The sequence below is a fragment of the Mesocricetus auratus genome, unplaced genomic scaffold, assembly GCF_017639785.1.
Source record: "Mesocricetus auratus isolate SY011 unplaced genomic scaffold, BCM_Maur_2.0 Super-Scaffold_100018, whole genome shotgun sequence".
Lineage (NCBI taxonomy): Eukaryota > Metazoa > Chordata > Mammalia > Rodentia > Cricetidae > Mesocricetus > Mesocricetus auratus.
The window spans coordinates 21,919,874-21,937,210 of NW_024429199.1; the positions used below are offsets into that span (position 1 = coordinate 21,919,874).

At 40.8% G+C, this 17,337-nt stretch overlaps 1 protein-coding gene across 7 annotated transcripts in view; it reads left to right on the forward strand.

The window, feature by feature from the left end:
- The window catches only part of Akap7 (A-kinase anchoring protein 7), a 112,744-nt gene that overhangs the window by 2,227 nt on the left and 93,180 nt on the right, over nucleotides 1-17,337 (forward strand). For all 7 annotated transcript variants that reach the window (XR_005881803.1, XM_040758168.1, XM_021224168.2 and 4 more), the window contains exons 2-3: nucleotides 5,947-6,078; nucleotides 11,719-11,858. Coding sequence is in view for 6 of the 7 variants with exons in the window: in XM_021224168.2 (XP_021079827.1) it covers nucleotides 5,947-6,078; nucleotides 11,719-11,858 (272 nt within the window). In the remaining variant the exon portion in view is untranslated. The remainder of the gene's footprint in view (nucleotides 1-5,946; nucleotides 6,079-11,718; nucleotides 11,859-17,337) is intronic.

Sequence of the window (17,337 nt, forward strand, 5' to 3'; positions counted from 1 at the left end):
CTGTTCAGATATGAAGCCTGTTTTGTATGTCTTAGGCAGGCTGTCTTTATGTTTTTTGTTCGCTTGACTTTGATGATAATCATTGGCTGAAGTGGACCTGTGATTTGAATATTTGATTGCAGTCAGGTGATATTTTAGAAGACACTTTAAATACTGACATTGACAGTTTTCCATATAAAAGTAACATTCAGTTTAAAAACAATTTAGTACAGCACTTGGAAAGTGTTTAGCATTCAGAAGTACTTTTTAGCCTTAATCCTTCCTCTTTCTAACTGTAAATCTTGAGTGCATACAGTTTTCCCTCTTCTTTTTGTTTGTTTGTTTGTTTGTTTTTTGGTTTTTCGAGACAGGATTTCTCTGTATTGTTTTGGAGGCTGTCCTGGAACTCACTCGGTAGACCAGGCTGGCCTCGAACTCACAGAGACCTGCCTACCTCTGCCTCCCGAGTGCTGGGATTAAAGGCGTGCGCCACCAACGCTCAGCTTCCCTCTGCTTTTTAATTAATCTTACATTTGTCTGTTTTTGTAATGCTGGGGACCAAGCCTGGAGCTTTGTGCACACTATGTCTACCAGAGCTATACCCTTGACCTCAAATCTTTTATTTTCTTGCTTTGTTTTTTTTAAAGATTTATTTATTTATTATATATATAGTATTATGCCTGCATGTCTGCCTGCAGGCCAGAAGAGGGCACCAGATCTTATTGCAGATGGTTGTGAGCCACCATGTGGTTGCTGGGACTAGAACTTAGGACCTCTGGAAGAGCTGCCAGTGCACTTAACCTCTGAGCCATCTCCCCAGCCCCCACATACCTGTCTGTGTGAGAGTCACCTTTCCCCTGTTGTTATACTCATCATATCTGTTGTTGCCAGTCACCAGAGTTGAGCATGTAGAGTTTCTCTATTCGGCATTTAAGTGACTCCCCCTTTTCTTTTTCCTTCAAGCAAGGTTGTGAGGAGTCTGCTAAGTGTATATGACAGAAACCCACATTAGACCATCTTCTTGCTCATGTCCTATTGGCACATTGCTTTCTGAAAGATCTGCCTCAGTTTACAGTGCTGCAGTCAGTACATGGTAGGGTATATGGTACAGGGCCTAGTTGATTCTGGAAATTGTGGGTCATGTAACAGAGCCACTTGATCCAGATGGCAGCTCCTGAATCTACACTTTGCTCGTGGGCAAGAGACTGAATCATCTGGCTGGCGCTACAATAGTCTTCCCTGATAGCATAGTTGTATCAATTAAGTGATTACTTCCCAAAGTGCTCTTAGTTGAATGTGCCCAGCATAAAATACCTGTTTAAGTGTTGGTTAGTATTAGTAATGCTAATTTTAAGTTTCCATTCATCTTTGTTATTAGTGTAACATTTGCCCTGTGGTTGTTTGAATTTGTGCAAAAGATAAATTTTGTTTTAATTAATGACAGAACTAATTTTGGGTGACTAATTTTTTTGTGCCATTGTAGCTCAGGCAAAGGGTAACCGGTTTTCCTGCTTTTGCCTCCTAGTGCTGGGATTGTAGGTATGACTCAACATGCCTGGCTTAGGTGACTTTATTTATTTACTTTGTAGAGTTGAATCTCAGCCTGGTGCCTAGTAAACAAGGGCTCTCATGGTGGTCTATCCCAAGCTTCATTAACTTTGAATTTGAGACAAAAATCTCACTAAGTTACTTGTATAGGGTGCTTCTGAATGTACAGTCCTGTCTCAGCCCCCCAAATACCTGGGGTTACAGGCCCATGCTACCAGGCCCAGCATATTTAAGCAACATATCAGTTACAACAATGAATTTACCTCTGACATGCTTAAGGACCAACTGGTTGAAGGCAGTTTTTCTGAAGTGAAGTCTTTACACCTTGCATAAGAGAAAGTGTAGTTGTGATGGATGTATTTAGTTATATCCCTCAGCCTTTGCCCAAATCCTAGCACTTATGACCTGGAGCAAGACAGCCTGTAAGAGGAAAATAGGCCTTAAAATATAACTAGCCTGCTGAACATCATTGCTTAGCAACACAGACTACTCTAGAGTATTGATTCTTTCATCTCAAGATCCTGGGGCCACCTGGAAGCTGGTACTTACTGCCAGCATCACAAGAGGGGGATGGACCTCGTTTCCCCAGTCTGGGAAGAGATCAACACTCAGATCTGAATATATCTCCTCAATGTTCACTGCTTTCCTGAATAGCTGTCAGGAAGGAAGTTGAACAGGTGACAAGATTCTGACCGTATCCCTCAGACTCAGGAGACTGTACCCACCCCACTCCCTGCCTCCTCATCTCTGAGAGGCTGAACCCATCCGATGCCCTGCCTCCTTGGCTCTGAGAGGTTCCCTCTAGTCAGAGTAGTAGAAATGATAGCCAGCTTTTGCACCACCGTGAGGTTGAAAAGTTGTACTTGAAGCCATTGTAAGTCAGGAATTTTCCACATGGCACATAGACTCAGGAAATAGTATTGACATGCTAGTATCATACTGGGACTGTTAGCTATCACTAAATGATCAGATTGAGAAAAAATTAGGAGAGTCATAGTTGGGTTTACTTTCATTCGGATTTCTATGTTGTCTTTATATATGTTGTGGGTAGTACATAGGTAATATGTTTAATTGTATAAGCACTTAAATATTTCTTTATTATTGATATTGTTATTTTGAGTTACAGTCTTAATCTGTAGCCCAGGATGGCTTTGAACTCAGTGTTCTTCTGTTTGCTGGGATTAGAGGCATGTATGTGTTCCCATGCTTGGCTTACAAGTGCTCTTTTGTTAAAAGCTTTTTGTATTTAAGCTGCCTTTTGGGTGATGGTCCTCTACATGAAGCTGCCTGTAAAAAGATTCAACATGCATATTGATCTCTTTAAACTTTTAAGTCTAAACTGCACTTGTGTTTCAAAATTCTAGCATAGACATAGAAAGCTAACATTTTCAAGTGAGTAGACCCATAGTAATCTAAAATTTGTTGAACATGTGTGTACCACATACTCTGTCTTAATTAATTTCCCATTGCTATAAGGAGACATCATGACCAAAGCTGCTTATAAAAGAAAATGTTTAATTGGGGCCTTGCTTATGGTTTCAGGGAGTGAATAATACATGACCATTATCTCAGCGAGCAGGGCAGCAGGCAGGCAGGCAGGCAGGCATGCCTGGTGCTGGAACGGGAGCTGAGAGCTTATATGTTTAGACAATAACCATGACGCAGAGAGGGAGGGAGGGAAGAAAGGAGGGGGGAGGGACAGGACAGACAGGGACAGGGACAGGGAGAGGGAGGGAGGGAGGCAGAGACAGAGAGAGAGAGAGAGAGAGAGAGACACATGGCACCCTAATTGAGAGTGGCATGGCATGGGTTTTGAAACCTCAAACCACTCTTGGTGTCATATCTCCAGAAAGGCTGTACTTCCTAATCCTTTCCAAACAGTGCTACCAAATAGGGACAAACCACCACGGTGTGTCATACTTCTTAAAGTCCGAATTGTATAAATAGCATTATTAAGAATGTATTTTTAGCTGGGTGTTGGTAGCGCACGCCTTTAATCCCAGCACTCTGGAGGCAGAGGCAGGCAGATCTCCGTGAGTTTGAGACCAACCTGGTCTACCTAGCGAGTTCCAGGACAGCCTCCAAAACAATACAGAGAAACCCTGTCTCGAAAAAAAAAGAATGTATTTTCAGTGTTTTTTTGATAGCGAACATGATTGAAAAGGATACTGTCATTTTTTAAAATCCAGAAAATAGTTGTGTGTGAATAATTTTAGAAATCACTCAAATTGTAATGAAAATGTGTATTTTTAGTATGCATATTAACTATAAATGAGAATTATTACTATATTGTGAAATACATGATATACATTTTTAAAAGTACTGGAGCCTTAAACTTTGCTAGGAATGCACTGTACTGCTGACCCTATATCCCCAACCTTCTGTTTTACTTTTTGTCTGCCTGGAGGAGGAGAAGGTAGAGGAGGTAGAGTATACATTTTAAAACCAAGACCAGTGGTGCCCAGGCTGGCATTGAACTCACGCTGTGGCAAAGACTTGAAGCTGAGATCATCCTCCTTAGTCTCCTAATCACTAGGACACAGGCCTAGATAGTCCCAGTTTGCAGGTCATATTCTTTTTTTTGTTTGTTTGTTTGTTTTACTTATTAAAATTTTGGGGGTGCTAGGGATTGAAACTAGGGCCTTATTCACATGAGATACTATTCTTCTGAACTACTTCCCTGATACCCTATAAGTCATGTATTATATATATGTATGATTCATTTATAATGTGTGTGTGTATGTATGTGTATATGCACATGCACATGCAAGTGCTCCTGAATGTGTGTATGGTGCAGTATCCAGGTGCCTAAAGAGGCTAGAAGAGAGTGTGAAATTTCAAGAACTGGAGTTACAGGCAGTGGGTGAGTTTCCAGATGTGGGTGCTTGGAGCTAGACACTGGGAAATGAACCCTGGTCCTCTGGAAGGGCAACAAGCGCTGTTACTCATTGAGCCATCTCTCCAGCCCTGTAAGGTACCACCTCATCCTCCTTCAGATTTATTGTTTTTGTGTGGCTGTTTTGCCTGTGTGTTCTGTCTGTGTACTAGACACTTGCAGTGCCTTAAGAGGTCAGGAGAAGGTCTTGGATACTTTGCAACTGTAATTAACAGATTGCTGTGAGCCGTGTGGGTGCTGGGAACTGAACCCAGGTCCTCTGGAAGGGCAGCAAGTTCTCTTAACTCCTAAGCCATCTCTTCAGCCATGTAAACTATATTCTTAATGGAATGCGTTTTGCAATTATTGCATTTGAAAATATAGAGGATTACAACAGAAGGAGATGTATGTTTTCTTTAATACTCTGCAGGGCAAGTTAGTTTTCATTGATTACACTGGGTGAAAATTATGTGAGTATTCCTGGGTTTTGTTCAGCCCAAATAACTTTTTTTGTCTGCTACTTGAGGCATGGTGAGTAATGGTACCGGGGAGACCACCAACAGATAAACTTAGCAATTAACTTTATCACTTCAAGTCTTCTTTTCCTAAGCCCTCCAACCACTACAATGTGGGTATTCCACCTACAACAAGCAAACAAAGACCAAATGTGAAATGTGCCTTAGTGTATGGCTTGGGAGGGCTGTTACAAAATACTGTGAGGATGATTTGATTCTCACAGCTGAATTTCAAGAAATGAATATTTAGAGTCATGTATTTAGAATCGCTTGTGTATGTGGGAGGGCATGCATGCCATGGCCTATGTATGGAGGTCAGGGAACGATTAGAATTGGTTTTCTCCACCTTTGCATGGGTAATGGGGATCCAATGCAGGTTGCCAGACCTTCCTGGCAAAAGCTTTTACCTGTCTCACTGGCTCCTAGAGTCAAGTATTTTTAACTAGAGTTCCAGTGTTAAGTTTAATGGTGGAGTGGAAGAGTTTATGGAAGGGGGAAATAAAGACGGAGCTTATAGAAATTAGAACACAAAATGTGAGTGAGAAGGGATGAGAGGGTAAAGTGTGTGTGTGTGGGGAGGGACCATGATCAAAATAGACGACACTCACATATGAAAATGTCACAATGAAAAACTTGTAACGTGTAATTAATATATGCTAAAAAGACAACACTAAATGAAGTGTTTTTAAAGTCCCCTGTATTATTAAACACGAGAAGAGCGTAACAAGTGAACAGACACCACACTTCATTGGTTTGTTGTCGAAAGATGTGAAAAAATATGGCTTTTAAAGATGGAGAATGATTGACTTTCTCTCTTGTCATCCAGGCCCCACTGAACACTGTGCGTTAGAAAAAAGCTTCCTAAAGATGCATGTTTAAAAACAAGACTGTGTTAAAAGAGCAAGTCACCACCTCTTTATGCAGGCTGCTATGCATTGTGCACGTAGCTGAGGTGTTTTGTTTTCTGGGTAGGAGTTTGACAATAACAATTTAATAATATTTGTTGTTGTTCTTTCTCGTTTGTTGTAGGAGAAATAAATTCCAACCAGTGTGAAAGTGTGCTAAGAGAAGAGAAGGTGTCAGGGGAACTAAAAGCCAGCACTGTAGATTCTCTGACAGACATGCCATTTGCTACTGTAGATATTCGAGATGACTGTGGAAGTAAGTACTGTATTATTTAAAGACATCCTTGGAAGCAGTGGACGGTACATTTATGCATGCATTTCATCTTTATCTCATTTTAAACTCTTGTCATGCTTTTGAGTGCTAACTGTTATCTGATACGTTGTTGTCAAAGCTGTCACAGGTAATAAGAAATGGCTCACATAAACACACATACACAGACACACACACGCATATTAAAAAGAAATGGCTCACAAAATTTTGGATCAGAGCATTTTGTGATTACTTCTGAAAGTCATGGATCTGGGAGATAATTTCATGACTTATAATGACCCACTTTATTTCTTTAGAGCCACTTGCAATTTCAGAAGTACCTACTCACTCATGTGTAAATGGTTAATGACCTTTGGGTGTATATAGGCACTTTGCTGTGCATTGAGAGCATCCGTCCACCCATCCATGAACCAGACAGGCATTATCAATTCTTTGTCCCTTAGAGCTTCATCTACAAACTTTATGTAACCAATATTTTATTGAAACACTAAAACAGAAATTTTATGTCACTGTGGAAACAGAACTATACATGATGGCTGGGATGCTGTCCTCTACAAAAGTGACAGATTTTTGTGTAATCCAGGAAAAGATGAAAACTGTTTACTGTTCAGCTGTAGGTACTTCTGATCCATCCATATCTTACCCATATTTAATATATCTGAGCAACTTACAGTAGGTGTGAGTAATGAGCTCCTTCCAGGATTCCAGAGAGCAGTGTTCTGTATGACCACCATGCACCAGGAAGGATGGGTGCTTTGGGACTGTGCTTTGAAAAGGATGGCTGATTCTGCTCAGGGTGGGGCCTTGGGAAGGATGGCCCTTTATGCAAGCAGGATTTTTTGGGGGGGACAGGATTTGGTATAGTTTTTATTAGAGTAGTGGTGAATGTAAATGCCCTGTATAAAATGGACCTTAGGCCAGTCTCCTGAAATCTGTTCTTTACTGTGGAGTATTATAGTATGCTTTGATATTGTGGGTCTTGGAGCTTTAAAACTATTTGAATGTTAGCCTATATTCCAGAGTACAGAGTGGAAGATTTCTTCTGTGGGAAGATGGGTTTCAGATTCTAAGTTCCAGTTCATCCAGTGGCTTAGGGGAGAAACAGGACTGTGTGTTCAGTTTTGATTATTGAATTTTCTCCTTGTGTGACTTTAGTCATTTAAACTGTGTGAGTGAGACTTTAACTGTCAAATGCAGATTGTAATTCCTTCCTGTTTAGTTCATATTGATGCCGTACAGATCAAAAGACAAAATGTGTATAAGAAAGGAGTTAAACATACAATGGTGTACAGGTGTTTCTTTATAAAACCTTTCTTTCCTTGTGTGTGTGTGTGTGTGTGTGTACAGTTGTGTGTGCTGGTACACATGTGTGCATGTGGAGGCTGGACAATCACATTTCTACCTTAGTTTTTTGGAGACACAGTCTCTCATTGATCCTGCAGCTCACAGATTCAGCTGGGCTGGCTGTGTAGGAAGCCCTAGGCTTGTCCCTGCCTCCCATCCCTGGGGTCACAGTCATATCCTGCTGTGCATGACATTGATGTGGTGCCCAGGTTTAAATGCTGGGCCCTATGCTTCTACAAAAAGCACTTTCCCCGTGGGGCCATCTCCCCAGCCCCTATGAAACCTTTAAATGTAACTCTGAGTTATTTGACTGCAACTTCTCTCTTTTGTTTTTTTCAAGATAGGGTTTCTCTGTGTAGCTCTGGCTGTCCTGGAACTCCCTCCGTAGAAAAGGCTGGCCTTGAACTCACAGAGATCTGTCTGTGTCTGCCCCCTGAATGCTGGGATTAAAGATGTGTGCCCCTATCTCTTACTTTTAATACTAGCTTCCTCCATGCAATATAAAGAAAAATAATTTGTTAACTAGTTAACTAGAAATTTTTAAACTTTTTTTGTGTATGTGTGTTTAGTAGGAGTTTTATATAAATACATAAGAACTAGGAGGTTTGCCCTAGTTTGAGTGAGGAGAGCATGAGGACTTAATGGTTTCTTCTCTTGATGAGAGAAGCACATTGTGGCTCAACTGGCTACAGACCCAGAAAGCATCCCAGAAAATGTTTGGAGTTGCTGTTCTTTGCCTCTGACAGTGGAGTGGGAGTTAGCATGGGAGAGTCATTTTGCTGATAGGAATAGCCCAGCCAGCTTCCCACAGGAGATGTGGGAGAGAGAGCTTTAGTTTCACTGATTCTAGTCACATGAGATTGTCAATTCTGAACAATCAAGCGACATTTTAAGAATTATATTTTTTTGTGTGAGTATGTATACATGTATGTAGGTAGATAGGTATATGTATGAGTGTGTGCATGCCAAAACACACATGTAGAAGTCAGAGGGCAACTTCAGGGAATCTGTTCTCTTTCTCCACTGTATAAGTCCTGGGAATTGAACTCAGATCATCAGGCTTGGTGGATAGCAATCATACCTGTGGAACTATCTCTCTAGTCCTAAGCCACATTTAAGTCAAGATCCAAAAGAAGATATTTGAGAGTTGGGTTTTAGTTACATGTGAAATTCAGTTCTATGGAAATTTCTAATCCTTGTTTTATACCCTCAAAATTCCTTTTGTTTATTGGTGTGTATATTGTAAGACTTGAGTGTCTTGGAGCTCAGAGTGGCTTTGAAATCATTATGTAGCTGAAGCCGACCTTGAATTTGTGGTCTGCTTGCCCTCGTCAACCTTGGAACGTAATCATGCATTGCAGTGCTGGGCATCCTCAGTGAGTTCTGATACCACCTTTGGAGATTTTTAAGATAGAGGAAATTACCATCTTATTATCTATTCATTAGTTAAGTTATATTTTTAAACATTTAAAACATAAAATAAAAATTCATCTAAAATTTTTGTATATATACAGACATCAGTGATTATTCTGTGTCAGTTAAAAGAGGTAAATTGCATTCTGTGTCCATTATATTATTAATTGGGAAGGCAAATGCTGTGTATAGTGATGTGTCATGAATAATGCATGAATGTGTGCTTTATTTTTTATAACATAATTCTTTATCGAGTCTTTGGAATTTCACATCACGCAATCCATTCCCACTTATTGCCCAGTTCGTCCATATCTTCCCCTCACCCTACAGCATCTCCCCTCAAAGCTCCCCCAAATAAATTAAAAACAGAACAACACACACACACACACACACACACCCTATACACACACACACCTTACACACACACCCACACACACTGTACACATACATATACACACACCCTACACACACACACATACACACACCCTACACATACACACACACACACCCTACACACACACACACACCCTACACACACACACACACCCTACACACACCCCCCCACACCCTACACACACACCCTACACACACATACACCCTACATACACACACACACCCTACACACACACCCTATACACACACACACCCTACACACACACACACACACACACACACACACACACCCCACCACCACCACCACAGTGATCCTCTTTGCTTTCAACACCTCTTCATTCATCCTAGTAGCATCAGGAGCTGCAGTGTGTCACACAGTATACCCTTTTGTCCAATCAGCTCCAACCACAAAATGTTCATTGCAATGAGTCATTTGGTCTCGTTCAAGTCCTCTGGAACACCATCATCATTGGACCCTCGCCAAACTCCTCTCATATATCCTGCTGTTGCCTTGAGTCATGGAGATCTTATCAGCAGGACCAGTCCCTTAACATACTCTAATGGACCATTGATGGTGTAGATGTTGGGGGGGGGCGACAATCCAATAGGCTGTTATTTTTTTGTTTGTCCAAACATCATAGAGAATGCTACAGACTAAGATGACTGTGATATCATTTGGTCATTTTTGTTTTGTTTTAAAGATAGTACCTCCATGTGTAGCCCAGGTTGGCTTTGAACTCAGTAAATTTCCTGCCTCAGTCTTCCCAAGTGTTGGAATTGCAGGTGAGCATAGCCACCCCCAGGCCATTGAAAGACTTTTATCTGCTTAGATAATTAGAAAGGAAATATCAAAACAAACTCTCATTCATTCCCAGCATTTTAATGAAGAACAAGTGTGGAAACAATCAACCCACAATAACAGATGGAGTACTTAATTAAATTAAATTAATTTCTCTTCTAATTCACTCCTTTGTAGTTTTGAATGAATAAATAGGATTGAGGAAAAATTAGATAATTTACATAAGTTGACACGTGGTGCTTTAGTTAAAAAAAAAATCTGTGGTTGAGAAAGCAACAGCCCTTGTCAATGACATCAAGTTTATCAGTGCACATTAAATGGCTACTGAAGTCATTATAAATATTAACAAGTATAATAAATTAAGTTTATGAGTTTACAAGCTGTACTTCCACGGATGCCTTTTTGCTAACCAGCAAAATTACTATAAATAATCTGATAAAAGATCCAGGGCAGACGGCCAAAGTTGTCTGCATTTTGTGACTTTAAGCCACCAATTTTATCAGTAAGCTAGATGAGTATGTAAATATTTACTTTTTTATATTTTCATGTGAAAGCAAGTAAACGTAGTAACAGCAAATTGTCCTTCAGAACACAGACTGTGTTCCCAAAGTTGGAAGGAAAATGAAGTGAGGGAGCGAGAAAGCAGAGAGATACTGTGTTTTGGTTCTACTGATAAACTTGGTAAATAACACGCAGACTCTAAATAAGAGAAAACATGACAGCGGCTCACAGTGTTACAGGCTGATTATGTCAACAGCATACTGGACTAAAGCGAGAAAACCCAAAGATCTCTACAGGGGTGTAAAACCATACCATGTATACACACGAGTGATTATTTTTTAGAATAATAGTTCTTTGACTTCTCTAGAGGTAACTGAATTCTGGTATTAATTTTTTCTTTTTGGAATCATTATGAACTGATGGATTTGATCATATCTGATAAAATTCACACTACTAATTTGTTAGTCAGTTTGATGCCCACATCGCCTCGTCTTTAGCCAATGGAAGATGTTTGAATTGACATTAGAGCCTGTCTGACATGATCCACTTGCTACAATTTAGATCATGAATATCCACAGTGGCCTGAGTATTCAAGCACCAGTGTGGCTGGGAAGGGCACACTGCTAGGAGGAAGTGGGCTAGCAGAGGAAGTTAGGTCACAGGGAATGGATGAAATAAGCGAACACAAATCAACCAACCAACAATCCACTTTCTTAGTGCAGAAAGAGCGTGGCATCAGACATAATGGCTCGTGCTCATAGTCCTGAACTTGAGGGGCTAAGGAAGGGGAATTAGTTTACATAGCAAGACCCTTCCTCAAAAAACAAAACAAAGCAAAAACAATGAGGAAAACAAAACCAAAAAACCTCTGGCAAGAGAATGCTTGCTAGAATGCTGCCTTGACCTCCTTTTGTAAATAAAGTTTTATTGGGACACAGCTATATTCTTTCATTTGTTTTGTCAGAATTAGATAGCTGCAACACAGACCCTATGGTCTGCAAAACTTAAACCATTTACGATGGGAGTTCTTGCTGACTCCTGCTTTAGATTTGAAAATAACAGTTATACATGATCGCTGCTTATTATGTATACTGTATGGCTTCTTCCTTTTTAAACTAGACTATCTTTGTTTAAATGTGTGAGACACTTTCACACTTTGCTTTGTTTTCCTCTAGTCACTGACGTACCTCAAATGAATTCAAAGAGAAGCAAAGAGAAAGAAGGCATCAAGAATGATCACATAAAGAAGAGGAAGAAAGCCCTGAAAGATTATCAACCCAACTATTTCTTGTCTGTTCCGATCACCAACAAAAAGGTGATAGCCTCTTAAGAACCTTTTTACTTTGAAGTTTTGTTGTAAACTATCTTTAAAATATATTAAAGGTTTGTCGATCCACTTGCTTTGAGATTCTAGAAATATTTGGTAACATTTTAGTAGGACTGTGTTGGGAAAGATCTCATTTAAATTATAGAAAGTTGTTGATCTAATAGTTTTGAAAAAATAATTATGTGAATAATCATATTTAATAATAACATGGCCAGGTGGGACCCAGACCAGACCCTTGGAGACCAAGTACACAGTAGTCAGTGACTTCCCTGAAAACTCATGACTTGTGACCAGAAGCCAGGCTTTTTTTTGTTTTGTTTTGATTTGTTGCTTAGAGATCCTTGCATTAGAGTCACCCAGTGTGTTCATATATGAGGGTAATCAGGCTATGCTGTCAGCCCACTGACCACCAGGGTTGATTTGGTTGATCTAAAAGCCATACTCACAGGTCCATGTCAAGATCATTCCCAGAGTCTCGCTCAGTGTGTTGGAGGTGGCCTTTAGAAGCAAGGAGCAATGAGCCTGTGGGAAAAACAGAACTCAGAAGCCTGGGGTGAGGTGGGGTGGGGTGGGGTGGGGGTGTGTGGGGGAGAGTGGGGGTGTGTGGGGGAGGGTGGGGGAGGGTGGGGGAGGGTGGGGGAGGGTAGGAAATGGAGCTTCTTGCTTCTCAGGCCTTCATATGATGGGGATCATGGCATCGTCGTTTCTTAAAACATTCTTCATTGCTGTGTAGGTTGAGTATCCCTTGCTTAAAATGCCAGAGACCAGGAATGTGACACATTTTAGACAGTTTTTTATTTGGACTAGTCAGGTATTTGTATGTGTATGATGAATCTTGGGATGAGATCCAAGTCTAAGCAGGAACATTTGTTTTCCACACTTACCTTCTTCACATATCCTGAAGGTAATTTAATGTATGGTTTCTAGTGCTTCTGGGTGTTGATTACAACCATATGATGTCAGATGTGAAAATTTTCCCCTTGCATTGTAGTTTGGATTTGTGGAGCATTTTAGATTTTATGCTTTTGGATTAGGAATACTCAGCCTGTTCCAATTTAAGATTGCATGTCAAACTCAGTATAAAAATATTAAAATCTAAAAAAAAATCAATGATGTGTAAGTAGTAGAAAATGGGACTAGCCAATGATCTTATACTGAGATATTTTTAAGATAGAAAAAAAAAGTACTGTATCCAACTGAAGCTAATGTCAGTGACATGGGCATGAAAACACAGGGGAAGAATACTTCTTTCACAAGACTGCCTTTACATCTTAGCGTAAGGTCAGGGCCAGATCCAAATCTCATTGTGAGTCTAGAATACTCTCTTTGACTAGACCAGTGGTTCTCAACCTGGGGGTTTCAACCTCTTTAGGAGTCAAATGAACCTTTCACAGGGATTGCCTAACACAGATATTTATATTGTGATTCATAACTAGCAAAACACAGATATTTATATTGTGATTCATAACTAGCAAAATTACAGTTATAAAGTAGCAATGAAAATAATTGTAGGGTTGGGGTCACCACAACATGAGGGACTGTGTTAAAGGATCACAGCATCAGGAAGGTTGGGAACCATTGGACTAGGCACTGTTTTAGTGTTGTTGAGGATCAAACCCAGGGTCCTATATTTGCTAGGTAAATGCTCTGCCACTAAGCTATAATCCCAGCCCTGTTAAGAATTTTAAGTCAAATAAATAAATGTCAGGAAAAAAAAACAACCAAGTTTTTTTGGGTTATCCTAGGAAATACCTCGCCTTTGAGATCAGAGTGTAACTAGAGAGAAGATCCAATAAGGAGGGAACAGTGAGCTTAGATTCATGTTCTGGTTTTACTGGCAGTAAGGTGGTCCTTGGACGTGTTTAGGTGACACACAGCTTAGAGCATGAGCTACTGCACATCATCTTCAGATGATTGTCTGTTGCTTGCAGTGGCTTCCTCTTGCTGTAGGACTGTGTACACATGGACATTAGGCGAGATCGGGAAGTGATGCTCACTCTGATGCTTTGGGGGCAGCCAGATGGAAGCCAGGCCTGGGGGAGGAGACCAAATGGTAGACAGCTGGAGTGACTTCCCTGAAGACACATGACTTCTGTCTAGCAGAGAAGCCAGGTTTTTGTTTTGTTTTGATTCGTTGCTTAGAGATCATTCCACTAAAGAGTCTCCCAATGGGTTTAGGTATGAGGGTAGTCAGGTTGGGATATCTGTTAGCTCATTGATGGCCAGGGTTGGTTTGACTAATCTAGTTGGATAGGCAGGTGTCTCTTCCTCCATCACGACCCCAGCTGCATCCCTTCCAAAGCTGTGTAGTTGGAAAAAAAAAAAAAGAACACCTTCCCTGATGGAGGAGGACTGGTCTTTGTCAAGGGTATATGAGTAGCTGTGTACCCCTTGTAGAACCTTCAAGCAAGCTCTCAATGTGCTTGATTTGGAATTCTCTGCTGTAACTAGGCATTTTATTGTTTAATTATACCAGTGACTGGACCTAGAGGGCCTCGTAAATGTTAGGCATGTGCTGTACCACTAAACTAAATCTCCAGCACTCTTCTTACATGCTCCTTATTGAGAGAGGGCCTCACTCAGTTGTTCAGGCTGGCCTTGGGCCGGTGATCTCCCTGCTTCAGCCTGCTGAGTAGCTGGGATTCCAGGCGTAGGCCCAGAAGGCCATTGGGTTTATATTTCTCCCTTTATGCTTTGTTCTTTGTATCTGTCATAGGGTGTCTCTATCCCCTCGATGCCAGTGCTTGATTCCTCTGCTTTTGCAGTGAGGGTTGATGGGAGATGTGGTAGGATACAGAACATGGAGAAGGGGACCAAGTGGAATAAGGCAGAGACACTCTTTCCGTCTTCCACTAGGATTTGGTCCACAGGGCATGTGGGAGGAAGGATGATGGAGTCCTGTATGGCTTGGAGTTCACAGACCTAGTAACTTGTTACCTGCCTTACAAACTCTACTGGTTCAGGTAACTAGATTATTTGAGTTTCAGCTTGGTCAGGGGATAGCCCTAACCTCAGATGTTCATTTTTCTAGGCTCCATGCTGAACATACCACCCACCTGCTTACTTCAGGCTTTTCCCATTGACACTAGGATAGAGATGTACTCCCAACCCTCTTCTTTAAAGATGGCTGTTCTGGTCTTCTACACTTCAGTCCTTCTTTCTCTTTGAGCCTCTCTTGCCTTCTTGACCTTCACCTCCCCTAATCTCATTCCATTCCTTAGTTAAAGGTCGTTATGGTTTCTGGTTGTCACTTGTCATTATTGCAGTTTAATTGTTTTCCCCACAAAAAGTTTTATTGTATTCTCTGTGCCTAGACTGGTGCTTTCCAGGAAGAGGTGGGTGCATGCATTTGCACACACAGTCTCCATTCCCTCTGTCATTTCAGGGACCTAAGAGCAATCCCACCATACCAAACTATAATTAGAACTCTTTTTTTTAAGTGTGGTGCTGGGGTTAAACCCAGGGCCTCACATATACTAGACAAATGTTTCAGTCCTAGCCCCCAAAGTCTTAAGAATAATAAGTACAAATGCTGATTTTGTAATGTAATATCAGTGGCACATTTTTTTTAGAGAGGGTAGTGTCTTATAGCTATGGGAAGTGCAGCTTAATTTAATGCTGTTGTCTTGGGAGACTTACTTTTTGGGAGCAGCAAGTTTATGAGGCTTACATACAAACATGGGGAGAAGATGTAAGAATTGGACAAGAATGGCTGGGCGTTGGTGGCCCACGCCTTTAATCCCAGCACTTGAGAGGCAGAGGTAGGCAAATCTCTAAGTTTGAGGCCAGCCTGGTCTACTGAGCAAGTGCCAGGATAGGCTCCAAAGCTATACAGGGAAACCGTCTCGAAAAACAAACAAACAAAAACAAAACAAACAAAAAAGAATTAGACAAGAGGAGGACATATGAATCAATTCTTTTGCTGGGAGTTTTTTGTGTTTGTCTGTTTCAAAGTATCTAATGTTCATTTTCTTTTTTAACGATTTAAGAGACTGGGTAGGAAGGCCTGGGAAAGAAGGACCGTTTGTCACATTGTTTCAATGGAAGAATGTATTCCAAGTTCCAGTTTAGTGACCTGCAAACAGGCGCTTGGAAGCCAGTGCATTCTCAATGAGTTGCTCTACTTTTGGCCTCAGCTTCTTGGCACTCAGTTTTAAAGAAAAAAGAGAAAGCATTCAGAATTACATGGCTCCTTGATTTTAAACATGTTTTTCGTAGTTTAGAATTCTTTGTTATGGAAATTTTTAATTTCATATTTTTATGAAATAGGGGCAGAAAATATGTTAGAATGTCAGTGAGGTAATATCCTAGCTGGTAGTATAGGAATATGTGCTTTGCCGTTTATATGTCATTACATACTAGTTTAAAAGAAGGAAAAAATTGATGGCTTACAATAAAGCTTGCCCTTTAATGGCTATGTCTGTGTAATTATTTATCTGGCTGCTGACCATGTGCGCTTTTATGTGCTTTCATAGGAGAGGTAATACCTTGTTGGCTGTCTAGTAGCTGAGATTACTGACTCTTAAAGAGAAATTTTGGCTCCCAGGTTTGGAAGTTGTAGGCCTTGATGGCTTGGCATTACTTTTGGGGCCTAAGGCGAGGTTACACCTCATGCTTGGAGCCTGTGGTGGAATAAAACTTCTCTCTTGGCAGGAGATAGAAGACTGAACTTGGGTTCAGAAACAGTCATCCACTGACTTCTTACTAGGCTCTCAAGGAATCACAGCTCAGAAACGCCACCCTGGGGACTAAAGCCACTGACGCATGGGCCCCCTTTGGGGGACATTCATGATCCAAACTATTGTAAACAAATCAGCATTGAAAGACATGTGAGAACTCAAGAGAAGCTGCTGAAATTAGAAGTATACTAACTTTAGGATAAGTGTTTTGTATGCTGATGGGCAAACTTCCTCCAGGACTTTTTAAAGCATTTACTGCTATGCCTCTTCACTTTTGTAATGGGAAAGTTGCTAGTCTTAATGAAAGCATGGGAGGTTAGTGAATTCAGCCCTGAAAATAGAAAAGTATCCAAAGTCACCTTGGATACTTTTGAGTATCCAAGTCTCTGTTTGAGTTTGACTTTTTTGCTTTTATTCCAGTATTGCTATAGTATTAGTTTTTCAAATGCTTTTCATGGTTGTTGACAGGCAAGGAAGATGAGAGTATTTAGCTCACTCTGTGGATTTTGCTTGCATGTATGTCTGTGTACCATGTGTATGTCCAGTGTCTATAGAGGCCAGAAGAGGGCATCAGCCCCTGAGAGTATTTGGCTATGAAGAAAAGTTAGGTATATCACATGTATTTCCCCCCTTGTCTTAGCAATCAAACCTAGGTCATCTTATGTGCTAGGCAGTACTCTACCCATGAGCTATACCCTAACTCCTGGATAGCATACTGACAAAATTTTAGCAACTCTTAATAAGGCAACAGACTCAGCAATGATAGGGTAACAACTCGGAAGAATTCT